This window comes from Triturus cristatus, chromosome 5_2, assembly GCF_964204655.1.
Source record: "Triturus cristatus chromosome 5_2, aTriCri1.1, whole genome shotgun sequence".
NCBI lineage: Eukaryota > Metazoa > Chordata > Amphibia > Caudata > Salamandridae > Triturus > Triturus cristatus.
In genome coordinates, this window is record NC_140588.1 from 271447680 (window position 1) to 271462478 (window position 14799).

A 14799-nucleotide genomic window follows, 5' to 3' on the forward strand; every position below is an offset into this window, starting at 1 on the left:
CTGGTGAGGAGACTGCAGGAACTGTGGCTTTTTTTGTTTACACCGGTAATGGAAGTAATGTAAAGTGGGGAAGCAGTGAGAGCTGTTAATACCCCCTTACTCTACCTCTCCCTAAATTGTAGATCACTAAGTAAACACTGTTCTGAAATATTTGACCTACTCATGGACCAAAAACTGGCTGGCTATTTTTGGTCGAGACCTGGCTTAATGAGCTGTCTGCCCTGGATATATTGGATGCATTACCTGAAGGTTAAGTTATTCTTCGGGTGGATAGATCCGGGCAGAGGGGTTAAAAGTGGTTAAACTGCCGATGGCCAGCTGTGAAGCAGCTTTTTTTAACTTGAGTATCACCAGTGTTAGATCCATTGTAGGTCTTCTCATCTACAGACCCCTGGGTCTGCCTAGAGCTTTTATTGATGAACTCTTGGAATCCCTGCCCCCCTACGCAATACGCTACCCCAACTTCATCCTTTTGGGTGATCTGAATTTTATTTTTGAAAATTAAGGAAGTAAAGAATCTGCAGAGCTGACCCAAGGACTTTTGGCGCTGGGTCTGAACCAATTGGTCCAAACTCCTACGCATAATAGGGGTCACACGCTGGACAATATCTTTACTAATTGTAGCTCTGCTTCCAGCCCCAATAGTTTGGTCCGACCATTATAATCTCCCTTCCAGGATTATGTTTCCTAGAAAGGTTCTCTGTAAGAAGGGAAAGCAGTCTGAGCTCAGAATGGTGCGGAAATGGGGTGCTTTAACCCAGGATATCTTTGAGGAGAAACTGGTCTCAAGCACCCCTGATTTTGGGGCCGAAATGGAGATAGCAGAGGACTTAGTCTACCTTTGGATCAAGGATGCTGTGGAATCCTTGATTCCACTGAAACCATGCAAAAGCACTCGTATGATTGCATCTGCGAAATGGTTTTCAGAAGAGTTAGCGCAGCTGAAAACGGGATGCATACGCCTTGAACGCCAGTGGAGGAAGAACTACCTGGAGGAAAATAGGCAGATCTACCTAACAGCCTTGAAGTTTTATCACTTACAAATTAGGAGAGTGCGCAGGGAATTCTATATGGATCAGATTGAGTTAGCGAAAAATTCCACTAAGAACATCTTTCAGGTAGTCAAACAACTATCCTCTCTAGAACGTGTGACAGCAGCACTCCCTGCGTCTACAGATCATTGCAATAAGGTCGTGGACCTCTTTCTTGGCAAGATAGATACAATTTAAGCCACCTTTCCGGAAAGCAGTAGGAATTTTGTTCCTGCCGCAGTGGATCATGGGATCGAGGATAGGTTTGTCTTTCACCCTCCTATGGAAAGTGAGATCCTGCAATTGATAGACGTGGTTAAATCAGGGTCCCCTTTGGACCCAGTTCCCCCTAAATGTTTGCCATTAGGGAAGGAGGCTATTGCTCCGGTTTTCACCGCATTACTGAATATGTCCTTCAGCTTGGGGCAGGTACCCAGCAATTGGAAACACGCTATGGTGGTACCTTTGCTGAAGAAGCCTTTGTTAGACCCCACCCTTCCAGAAAATTTGAGACCTATCTCTCTGCTCCCCTTCGTTGCAAACATTGTGGAGAAACTTCTTAACCGCCAAATGTCCATGTTCTTGGAAGAAAGCCGGGTGCTCCACAACACCTTTAGGCCACTTCATAGTACTGAATGGGCCCTGCTCCTGGTTGCGGAAGCGTTGAGAACCGCAGTCAATGAAGGAAGGAGAGCTGCAATGATCCTACTTGATTTGAGCGCTGCGTTTGACACGATCTTCCACAGCCTGTTATTGGAGAGGCTGATGGAAGCTGGGATCAGCGGCGGTATTTGGGAGTGGTTGAAAACTTTCCTGCAGAACAGATCATTCCAGGTCATACAACATCCTTTTAAATCTAGAATCTGCCCTCTGTCACTAGGGGTGCCGCAGGGTTCGGCCCTTAGCCCAACCCTATTTAATATCTACATGCGTCCCCTGGCAGATATTGTATTAAGGCATGGGGTAAAACTGGTGTCATATGCCGATGACACTCAGTTGATTGTTACTCTAGAGCAAAAGCAATCGGGAATGGCATCTGATTTTAACCCCTTCGGTGCCACGCCCTTACCCCCTCCTGTGCCGGGCGTTCCCTTAGTGGGCGGGTTTCATGACGAGATAGTCTCGTCATGGGCACAGCGCGACCGTGCTCCATGACGAGACTATCTCGTCATGGGCTCAGAAGAGGTTAAGATCTGTTTGGGAGCGCTTGCTGATTGGATGAAGCACAGTTGTCGTCAGTTGAATGCGGGGAAGACTGAGGTGTTGGTAATTGGTAAACAGCCCTCACTCTGACCTCAGTGAAGGTGGCCGGAGGAACTGGGACTTACTCTGGTCCCGAAAGCGACGTCACAAATTTGGGGGGGTGGTTTGATGACAATCTGTCCTTTTCAGAGCAGATATCCGCGGTAGCTGGAGCCTGCTTTGGCATTCTTAAAATGCTACGAAAAATCTTGGACCTACTTCCACTTGATGCAAAATGAACCATTGTACAGGCCCTTGTTACTTCGCGCCTTGACTACTGTAACATACTGTATCTAGGGGTGACCGCCAGAAATTTGAATATCTTACAGAAGGTTCAGAATGCAGCAGCTCGGCTGATTCTGAATATTTCCAGGCGGGCATCAGTGGGGGAAGCCTTGATGAAACTTGATTGGCTCCCTATACAGGCCAGAGTTACTTTTAAGGCCCTATGCTTTGGACATAGGATCCTTAATCAAAAGGGGCCGAGATTTATGCTGCCTCTTCTTACTGCATATCGACCTGCTCGAAACCTGAGATCGTTGGGCACAGCCAAATTGACTGTGCCCATGGTACGTAAGGCTCGAGCGGGAGGGAGATCCTTTGGCTTCCTGGCGGCTAAGGCATGGAATGATCTGCCTTTGGATCTACGGATGTGTGTATCAGAAACTCTGTTCAGGACAAAATTAAAAACCTGGCTTTTTCGACACTCGCACGGAGGACGAAAGTAGTGTCTCTTTGACGGTCTGGTAGTCAGTGGCATAGTTAGGCTGCTAGCTTGGGTCAGTTGTCAGGGATCTGTTGGTGTTCTTGCACGGGGACACTCCGGTTAGAGTAACCAGGTGCTTTATAAGCTAAGTAATAATAATAATAATAAGGCTAAATTCTGGACCCAATTGTACAAAAATCTGGAGTACCCCCGGATTCATATATTATCTTTGGTGGTAACTTGAACCTTCACTGCGATGACTTAACAGGAAGACAATCAAAATAAATATATTTTAGACCTAACCAGTCACACAAGCAGCTTCTAAACCTCTGCAACACTCATAGCTAAATGGCATCTGGAGACTTGCTAGCCTAACGGGGAAGGAATTCACCTTTTTTTCTAAACCCCCTCACTTTGTCTCTAGAATTGGTAATTTTTAAATGGATGGAGCAAATCATATACTTGCAAGGCCTAAGAACCTACCCTCGAACCTATCCTCATTTCAGACCATGCTTGTGTCACAGTCCTATACAACTTAACAGAACCAGAGGAAAACAACAAAATAAAGAGAGCGAGTAACGTATTTACTATGGACAAAACACTCATTGAGTGGATCGGGAAATCTATTTACGAATTCCTTGAAAGAAACCGATGCAAAGGTCAAAATCTTCTGGGATGCCCTTAAAGATTACATAAATTGTACAACATTCAATTTAATGGCTAAGACAAATAAAGCTGACAGGTTGAACCTTGATAGTTTAGAAAACGAGGTTAGATCCCTGGCAAAAGATGAATCCAAAACGAAAATAAATACACCCTAGGTAAACTTGAGTCTCTAAAATGAGATATAACAAAATTATGGGCCCAGTTCCTCATTACAAGAGGTGAAGACCTTATGATCTGTGGCTAAAATAAACCAGGGAAACTAAAGCAAAGTAAATCAAACAACAGAATCTGAGGCATTAAAGTTCACAGAACACATCCTCTAAGGTGCAAGAAATTAGGTTAGGATTTGAAAAATCTACTACGCACTTTACTCAAAGAGTAATTTCTCCACATACAATGATGACTTAGACTAGCTTAAAAAAATCTGCAATACCCAAAGTAAGTACTGAAGCTAGGGAGGAACTAAATAAGTCAATTAGCATTCAGGAAATAAAGAAAGCTATTCTGTCACTCAAAGCTGGCACAACGTCGGACACAGGAGACTTCCCAGCCTCCTTTTATCAAAGCATGACATCTTATTACACCTTCTTAAAAATCTATATGTTTAGGAGCAGTAACTGGCACAGCCTGTTTTTAACTATCATTGTCATCCCAAAAGAAAGGAAAGACCCCACAGAACAAAATACTTCAGTCTGAAGTCTTTTGTCAATGCAGACTGCAAAATTTACACAGAAATCCTGGACAATAGATTTCAACCTTGTCATAGATCAGTCATCTACCCACCCCAAACAGGCTTCATCTAAGGCAGCCGAGCTGCTTTGAAGTAGGCTAGCATTTCACACAGATGGCTCTAGCTCTCTATGACAAACCGGCTGCAAGAATCAATGGCAACCTATTAGACTCCGTTGCTATACAACAGGGTACAAGGCAAGGGCGTCCCGTCTTACCACTTGTCTATTGAAACCCTCCTCACTGCAATAAGAGGAAACAACAAAATAAAGGTGATCTTTTTTAAATCTGACCTACAAAAATATGCAGTTTAAGCAGGCGACATTTTAATTGTTTCTGAGAGATCTAATGAAGCTGTACCAGCAATCTTACACACAGTAGAAGAATTTGACAAAACGTGTCGGGCTACACTTCCAAAAACAAATTAGATTACTTCCGTTTAATAATCTTTGCAATACTCTGTAATAAAAAAAACTGGCCTAGAAAGGGAAAATACCAGAATCAAATACTTAAGATTCTGGTTTAGAAAGAATCTCAAGGACTCCATTAGTTATAATGAAAACAAACCCATTGATACATTTAAGGGCCTCTTATGGAACTGGACTCCAAAATGTATGACCTGGTGGGGTAGACTCGAGACAACTAAAAGGATGATTTTACCACTTATAAATGTTTTACTAGGTATGTCCCCGCCCCCCTTTCTACCGTCTTCTTCAACTAAATAGTCTCACCTCCAACTGTACTTGGTCCTCAAAAAACAGAAGAATTGCTCTTAAAAAAATTAAGACCTCCCAGAAGTGTAGGTGGGTAAATCTAGCAGACGTTTGCAGATTCCAAACATCCTTTCTGGCCGGACAAGGCTTCCTTTGGTTCTCAGAAGCACCGAAAAATACTCCCTCCCGGTTAAAAATTGAACAAAATGTTATTCTCCTCTTCTCTTTCGTTCTCTCTTTCTTTATCTCCCTTTTCGCTCTCTCATTTCTTTCTCTTCCAATATGCCCCTATTTCTTCACCTTCTCTCTCTCCTCTCCCCCATACTGGTTTTTACCTTTTACACATTTGTACTGTAGACAATGGTTCCATATTTCAATCTATGGCCCCTGTTCAAGTAGCGATGTACACCAGCCTTCACTCACACAAATATCCATGCCACTGTAAATTGGTAAACCCTGTGTCCTATAATTTTTATACTGTTTGTCAAAATGAATGGGGCCTACAGCAGTAAGCTATGATTCATTTTGTATTGTTATGTTGTACTTGTTTTGCTTTCTTCCATTTTGTTTGTACTTGAAAACCTTAATAAAATTATTTTTAAAAAGCTATCTACGAGAATTGACATGTTGTATATTTTTTTTTAAGTGTTTCAGAAATTTGAATTCAAAGAAGACGAAAGTCAAAAGTGTATGACTTTTGGTGAAATCAGTAAATCGGAGGAGAATGTTTACACCCAGGAGCTGTTGATAATCACCCCTGAGGAAGAGCTCAGTTCCCTCGTTAGCGCCCTTCAAGACTTGCCCAATGGCGACTCTTTACTTGAGTATGAGAGCAGTGTTCTCTCCGCAGAGTTATCTCAGGTACGTCTCTTACATAGCATTATTGTACATGATGCAGACTAAGACAACGCGTGTGTAATTTTTTATTGTGTTTTGTCAGTTGCTAAAGGTTGCTTTAAACAGATTGTAACTCAAGCCGCTGACTAGCAGTAGGAAAAAACATAGGGGCAGATTTACAAGCCCCTTGCGCGTCACTTTTAACATGGGAAAAGTGACGCAAAAGTGGCGCAAGGGGCTTGTAAATCTGCCCCATAGTTTTATATCCCCTATTTAAACCAGTTTTGACCCATAAGTTTCCTAACTAGTCCATACTGAGGTTTGTTGCCTCGGATTTCATGATCAGACCTTCCCCACTATTCATTTGATATAATCGTCGCAGTCCAGGGGTCATAATAGATCTATAATGCCTTACATATGCAAGCTGCTGTTACTCATTCAAGTGGATGAAAAGCTGCATAGAGTGTGGATATTTGCAGTTTCTTTGTCAGTCATACCATCAGCTTTAACAAAGCTCCTGTCAGTCACTGGCCAGCCACAACAGATGTTTGGCTCCCAGTATGCTGCACCTCACAGACTAATATTGCCGTTTTGAGTTCCTCTTGTTTTTTAAATGAAACTTTGTTGCTGTATCATTTGATCACAACTCCCGATTTTCTTCAATTTGAGTACATTTACTTTTTTTCTTTTATCATTTTTAACTAATTTATTTTCGTACAATTTGGTTCTTTGAATCTAAACTGTATAGTTTTTAGGTCAGCATCTTGGGGACATTCGCAAACCTTCCCTGGGAATGCATTCCACCCTTTGCTTACCATTGGCTTTGTGGTTTGTAACTCACATTTGCTTGCTTTCTACCTGCTGGCTCTATTTGATTTAGGCTGTCCAGCTTGAGTTCGTCCCCTCCATTACCCAAACCCTATTTACTGTATTCTTCCACCAGTGCTGGATTTCTGTAAACAGGCCTTTAAATCTTGTTCTTATCTTGTCATATTTGCTGTGCATTCATAGACAGAGGTCAAATGCCAGGCTCTGTCTTCCACTGAGCTTTTTATGAGTGCAAAATGAGCGGATTTATGTGACAATCATGTTTGCTACCAGGGATGTACTTGAGGGAGGCGTTCCCATGTTCAGAATATATCAGAATTAAAAAAGCACACATGAAGCATATTTTTGGGTAATTCTGAATTGAAGTAGAAACAAATATCTTAATCCCATCAAAACAAATCAATACACTAGGTGATGATATTTCCTACATTATCGTTTGTGCACTGTGTATTTTTATACATTCAATTGTAATGGTCATTTCAATAGAAATTGTGTTGTCTGTAATGGCAATATGCTACTACACCATGCATACTTCACTTTACCCCACTCCACTCTATTCTGCACCACCCACACCACTGCGGTCTACTCTGCACCACTCCACACTATGCCACTCCACTCCACGCCATTCCACACTGCGCTCTACTCTGTACCACTCCACTGTACACCACTTCACTGTATGCCTATCTACTCTACATCACTCTACTCTATGCCAATGCACTCTATCCCACACTACTCTACTATGCCTCACTGACTCTTCGTCACTGCACACTACATCACTCCACTCTGTACCATTCCACTCTGTGGCACTCTGCTCTGCAACACTGCACTCTATGCCACTACACTCGACGCGAATGCACTCTACTCTGTAGCACTCCACTTCCTGCCAATTCACTGCATGCCAATTCACGCAACACCACTCTAATCTACTCTGCACTCTATGCCAATGTACCTTACTGTGCACCACTGTACTGTGAAAAAATCTACTCTACGACACTGCATTTAGCGCCACTGCATTCAGCACCACTCTACTCTGCGCCACTGCACTCTACTATGCATCACTGCACTCTACACCAATGCACTCTACACCTCTTTATTCAAAACTAATGCACTCTAAACTACTGCATTCTACACCAATCTACTCTGCACCATTGGAATCTACGTCACTATACTCTTCTCTGCAACACTTTACGCTACTGCACTATACACCACTGCACTCTACAACTTTGTACTCTATATCAGTGCACTTTACACCAATCTTCTCTAAGCCACTCTAATCTACTCTGCACCCCTGGACTCTACGACACTGCACTCTATTCTGAAACAGTCCACTCCATGCCACTCTATTCCACTCTGCGCCATTTCAATCTACTCCACTGCAATCTACCCTGCACCACTCCACTCCAATCTATTCTATGCCGCTGCGCTCTACACCACTGCACTCAATGCTAATGCATTCTAAAACACTTTTTTCTCAAAACCAATAAACTCTACACCACTGCTCTGTATGCTAATGTATGCCACTATAGTCTACTCTGCAACACTCAATGTCACTGCACTCTACACCACTGCACTCCACCATTCTACTCCACACCACTGCACTCTACAGCACTCTACTATGCAACACTGCTTTCTCTGCCACTGAAATCTGCACCCCTCGACTCTGCACCAATCTACTATACACCACACTACTGCACGCTATGCCAGTGCACTCTACGCCAATGCACTCTACACCACTACACTGTATGCCACTCTAATCTACTGTGCACCACTGCACTCAAAGCCTCTCTACTCTACTCTGCACCACTCCAACCCTATGCCACTCCACTCTATCAGTGGCGTAGCCTGGGGGGGCAGTCTGCCCCAAGCGGCATGAGTTTTGGGGCCGGCCGCCTCCTCCTGCTCTTACCTGCCGTCTCAGGCAGCAATAACAAGCACCCTCCCCACTCCTCAATCCGTTTGCCGCCCTTGCCAGCTCCCACCCGCATTTCACTGCAGCCGCTGCAGGGTGGTGGCAAATGCAGACACTGCCATGGGCAGCCAGAGGGTTAGCTATGCCACTGCACTCTGTTCTGCAACACTGCACTCTATACAATTGCATATTACGCCATGCACTCTATGTCACTACTCTATGCCACTGAACTCTTCCTTGCACCACTCCCCTCTCCCCACTCCACTCTAACCCACTTCACTCTACTCTGAAGCAATCTACTCTATGCCACTACACTATACTCCACTCTGCGCCACTCCAAATCTATGCCACTGCACTCTACGCCACTCTACTCTACTCAGTACCACTCTAATCTACACCGCTGTGCTCTCTGCCACTACTCTATGCCATTGCACTCTACCCTGCACCACTCCACTCTACCCTGCACCACTCCACTCTAAGCCACTTCACTCTACTCTGATCCACTCTTTGCCACTGTTTTTGTTGCCACTATACTCTACACCACTCTACTCCACTGTATGCCACTCCACTCTACACCACTGCACTTTACGCCACTCTACCCTAAACCACTGCACTCAACACCACTTTACTCAAGACCAATGCACTCTGCACTACTGCATTCTATGCCAACTACTCTGCACAACAGCACACTATGCCACTATACTCTGCTCTGCATGCAACACTCTACACCACTGTATGCTATGCCACTGCACTCTACACTGCACCACTGTGCACTACTCTACTTTACAACCCTCTACTCTACACCACTGCACTCTCCTCTGCGCCTCTGCACTCTACACCAGTGCACACTATGCCGCTGTATGCTACACTGCACCACTTAACTCTACGTCATGCTACTGCACTCTTCTCGCTACACTCTGTGCCACTACACTCTGCATCACTCCATCCACTCTAATCTATTCTACATCTCTGCAACCATACCACTGCACTCTGCACTACTCTACGCTGCTGCATTCTACCCTGCACTACTACACTCTGCACCACTTCACTCTATTCTGAACCAATCTGATGTACGTCACTGCACTCTACACCACTGCAATATACTCTGCACGACTCTTGTCTACACCACTGCACTCTACACCACTCTACATCACTGAACTCCACACTACTTTACTCAAAACCAATGCAGTCTACCCCGTTGCACTCAATGCCCCTGCATGCTATGCCACTGCTAGCTACGCCACTCTACACCATTGCACTCTACATCACTGCACTATTCACCACTCTTTTCTACTCTGCACCACTCTACTCTGCACCAGTGCACTCTATGCCACTGCATTCTACTCTGCATCACTGCATTCTACTCCAGTGCTTGCTACGCCACTATACGCTACTCTGCACCGCTCAACTCTACGTGTTACTCTACTGCTCTCTACCCCATTACACTCTATGCCACTACACTGTGCATTACTTCACACCACTTTAATCTATTCTGCACCACTGAACTCCATGCCACTGCATTGTATATCACTTAACACTAAGCTGCTCTACAGCACTCCACGCAACTGCTCTCTACAACACTCTACTTTACGCCACTGCACTCTACCTTGCACAACTCCACTCTACGCCACTTCACTTAACTCTGAAAAAATCTGGTCTACGCCACACACTCTACACCACTGCAATATACTCTGCACAACACTTCTCTACACCACTGCACTCTATACCACTTTACTCTACGTCACTGAACTCTACACCACTTTATTCAAAACCAATCCACTCTATGCCACTGCACGCGACTTAACTTTACACCATTGAACTCTACGTCAGTGCACTCTACGCCACTCTTTTCAACTCTACACCATGCACTCTATGAAACTCCACTCTATGCCGCTCTCCTTTACCCCACTAACATTTAGCCATACTAAGCAGCAGCCACGCTGGTGTACAACATGCCTAAAACACATTTTCACAGCCAATAGCTCTCGCATTGGCGAGATCTATTTGCTTTAACAATACTTGTTTTGTTTAGTTGTTGCACATGTATTACATGCAGTTTCTTTGATGGAGGCTTGCTTCTTGTGCCAAGCTATCATGCTACCATGGACAAGCCAGGAATTTTGAGTTACCCGTGACAGATAAGGTCCATCAATCCATCAGTATGCGGACGATACCAAAATAATTTTGAAGTTTTTTAGAGCTGCGACATTGGATGCCTAATGACTTCCTCTCCACTATCCAAGACTTTTGACAGCACTTTTGAAGTTCAAGCCACATCAAGCAAGCAAGCTTGCTCAGGCTTTACTCTCTGCAAAGACACTGAGCTTCATTTGTCAACTAAATCTGTAGAGTTCCATATAGACCCAAAGCTGAGCATCACAACCAACAGTACAGAGAAGTCACAGAATGTTTTTGTACTCCTATCCTTGCTCTGCAGAGTCAATCAATTTCTTGAAGAATATGACTTCAGGACAATCATATAAGCATTAGTCGTCGTGATCCTCGAAGGAATTTTGTACATTGTTAAATCAAATGTATTACTATCTGTATCATCGAACACTTCTAAATGCATGTCTTAAAAATTATAGTCTATTCAATTGAAATTATTGCTTTTAGTGCTTCTGTGAAAAACAACATTTTGATTTTTTTTGACCAGACAGACTAAAAATTATGGTAACAATCAATGACGCACCTTAAATTAAACACATTTCCAATGGTGACACTAAACAAATGCAGTCATATGGGACTAAGCCTTTACCTTTAACCCCATAGCCCAAATCCTTAACCCTATATTGTTTACCCTTTACCCTTAACCATAACCTTATAAATTAAACCTATACACTTAACCATATAGAATGTTCCCTAACTCCTGTACCACATACCCTCGACCTCGAATCTCCAAACGTTTAACCCTATACCCTTTATGCAGTACTTTGTGGGGACCTTTCACTATGCAGCAACACATTTCGCAGCAATTTTAGTAACCTTTGATATGAATAAGCTCTATTCAATTCAATTCCGCTTTATTCGGTTAAAACACAACCATAAAAGCTATCTAAAAAATATATATCGAGCAAATACAACAGTTTTCGATATCACAATTTAAAATTGACAGATTAAAAATAATTCAAAATTTATAATACAATTTCAGTAAGATGCGATAAAAATAAGCGGAGATGTGCATGTAGGTAGCAGTCGGTCCAAGAATAAGATAGGACGCAGCAAAATTATAATCATCCTGTAAATATATAACATGTTTTAATTTCATGTGGTAAGGCCTCAAAATATGTTTTGGCTTCCTTCTTTTAATCACTAATTTCACAGGAGGGACCACAGCATATGTTATTCTCTAATTTTCCAAACTTCGAAATATTAAAAACAGCTTTATAAGGATATAGTTTTCTACCACAAACTAAGCAGTAAAGTGCATAGAAAATAGCAACTTTATAGTAGTATGGTTTCCATAGCAAATGAGCAATAAAGTGCATATGAATAGCAGCATATGATTTTTTTAAACCAGTCCGGAAGTAATATAGGGCGTGACAATATTATGATCATCCTATAGATATATGTCTTATATAGTTTCATATTGTAAGTCCTCAATATGTGAATTTGCCTTCCTTCTTTTAATCGCTAGTTGTACATATGAAACCACAGCATAACATACACTCTCATTTTCCAAGCTGTGGATTAAGTTAAAGGCTGCTTTATAAAAATATAATTTTCCACTATGAAAAAAGGGGCTTAATTAATTTTCCTTATGTCCTTATAAAAATTACAGAAGAGAATAAAGTGTAAGGTTGACTGTTTTGACTTTCCATCATGGGGGCAACATGGTAGTTTTTGTTTCCATTAGCCCATGTTGGGAAAAACTATTAAAAAGTGAAGGGTACCCAATCTTAATCTAGTAAAATAAAATACATGTCAGAAATTTGGTACCCAAAACAGATATCGTTGTATACCTATCTCTCGTAGTCCCTCACTCTATTCCTTGATTGTCAGTTTTAGACTCTCACTAGTCTCCCTAGAAAATTCCCTAGCCCCTATAAGACCCATTTTCAATTCCTTTTTACTACAGTATAAAATTTGCACAGAATAATTGATATCAAAATTCTTATCAATCTCTTTTAGAAGTTTGTAAATATATATCAGCCATGGGGTTTTATTATTGTATTCAAGGCCCAGACAATCGGTTATAATATTCTGAGTGAATCTAGTTCCACTTTTGCTCCAAATCTCATGCCAGGCAGTTAATGGGGCTATGGAGCCCATTTGCGGTTCTAGATAACAAAACCGCATCGTCCGTATACAATAATACAGGGGTTATGCGTTTGCCAACTTTGGGGGCATCGACATTCACCACTTGTAGAAATTGGTCGACTCCATTAAATTAGAAGGAGGACAATAGCGGGGCAAGAACACATCCTTGCCTAATCCCATGTGTTACTCTAAAGTGGGGGGTGCACTCACCATTAGACCCATATCGTAGTCTGGCAGATAAATGGCTATATAGTTGTGATAAATAAATAATAATCTCATTGGGGTCGCCCATCTTATCCAAAGTCTGCCACAATTTTATATGGTTAACCAGGTCGAATGCACTTGTTAAATCTACAAAACATAGATGCAGATGACCTTTTTTAGGGAGTGTATATTTACTAATAATCAGGTGGAGATTTATACATTGCTCTATTGTTGCTCTCTGTCTTCTGAAACCAAATTGAGATTCTGTGAGAACTGAATTGTCATTCGCCCAACTTTCTAGTCTTTCCAAAAGAACCCTGCCCATCAATTTTGAGGTTGAATTAAGAAGGGATATGGGATGATAACATCTCCCTATCTCCCTTCTTGATTATTGATACGATAACACTTTGTGTCCAGGTTGCGGGCAAGAAACCACCTGCTGAGGCTTTACAAACTCTTAATAAGACTGGGGCCCAAAAATTTATTTCTGATTTGAACATATCTATGGGTACCCCATCAGGACCCGGAGTCTTCCCATTAGCACATCTCTTGAGAGCATCTATAATCTTTGCCAGTGTTATTGGAGTCAAATTTGGACCGACTGTTGTTAAAATACAATTTTCATAAGTTGTTGGGCTATCATTATTTGGATAAGCTATACATTTTTTAAATCTTAAACTATACAAATTATGCAGCAGATTATTGATTACGTGGCAAAAGCCTCAAATCCATAATTATGCGGAAAATGTTGAATAATCACATAATTCCAATAGCTCTGCATATATCTTACACCTTCTGTCCTTAACCCCTAATACTTAATCCTTCACTCCTTTCACGCTGTCCTTACTTCGATATATTTTGGGACCAAACAAGTTGAGAAGTGGTCTTTTGTTGAAATATTTATTGTTAGAACTAATAATTTTGAAGTCTTTTTTTAGAAGTGTTATTTTTGAAGTTTTGAGTCTATACTGTGACAGTAATGCTGTGCTCGCCATCACCACAGATTACCTTCTGATACTCCTGAAGAGCATCTAGAAACCATGCAGCGATAGGACTGATGAAAGAAACTGAAGCACAACAGTATGACACTATAGATACTAATTAGCAGTAGTCAAGTTCAGCAACTGCTACCCCTGGAAAGCCTTCCGGTGCCTTAGGAATTGCTCTTGCTATACCCTGGTCCCAGGAGGCATGAACGCAGCAGCAGGAAGAGAAAGTAAACAGAGGTCAATCCTATGATGTCAAAGATCATGTGATGTAATTTCCGCTACCCCATACATTTTGTTGTACTGACATCCATGTATCATACCCAAACTCAAGAAAACTACTGCTTCCTCTGACCATCTACATTAACATTCAAGTCTACGGCATCTTTTCCAAGTTGATGTACACTAACACTGAACCAAGAAGAGAGGGGTCCCACCTCCAAGGGGACAGGACACCTAGCCAGACTTTCAAGTAAAAAAACTTCCCCTTGGAATCTCTGTATCACACAGTCAAACATTCGTGTAAAAGCCTTCAGTCATTCCAGAATTCGTTAACCTCCAGTTATGCCCCACAGAACAGACATAATTTCGTACCACAAAGTATTGGGTTGTGAAGAACTTTAATCCCACATATACTAAAAACATGTTTAATTACTTTTCAATCTGAAATTACAGAACTCAACACACC

General features: G+C 42.1%; 1 protein-coding gene across 1 annotated transcript in view; it reads left to right on the plus strand.

The window, feature by feature from the left end:
* The first annotated feature begins 1484 nt into the window (after positions 1–1484).
* The window catches only part of LOC146822866 (uncharacterized), a 159184-nt gene continuing 145869 nt past the window's right edge, over positions 1485–14799 (plus strand). Inside the window, exons 1-2 of the mRNA XM_085606320.1 lie at positions 1485–1818; positions 5734–5948. Coding sequence (XP_085462446.1) covers positions 1485–1818; positions 5734–5948 — 549 coding nt within the window. The remainder of the gene's footprint in view (positions 1819–5733; positions 5949–14799) is intronic.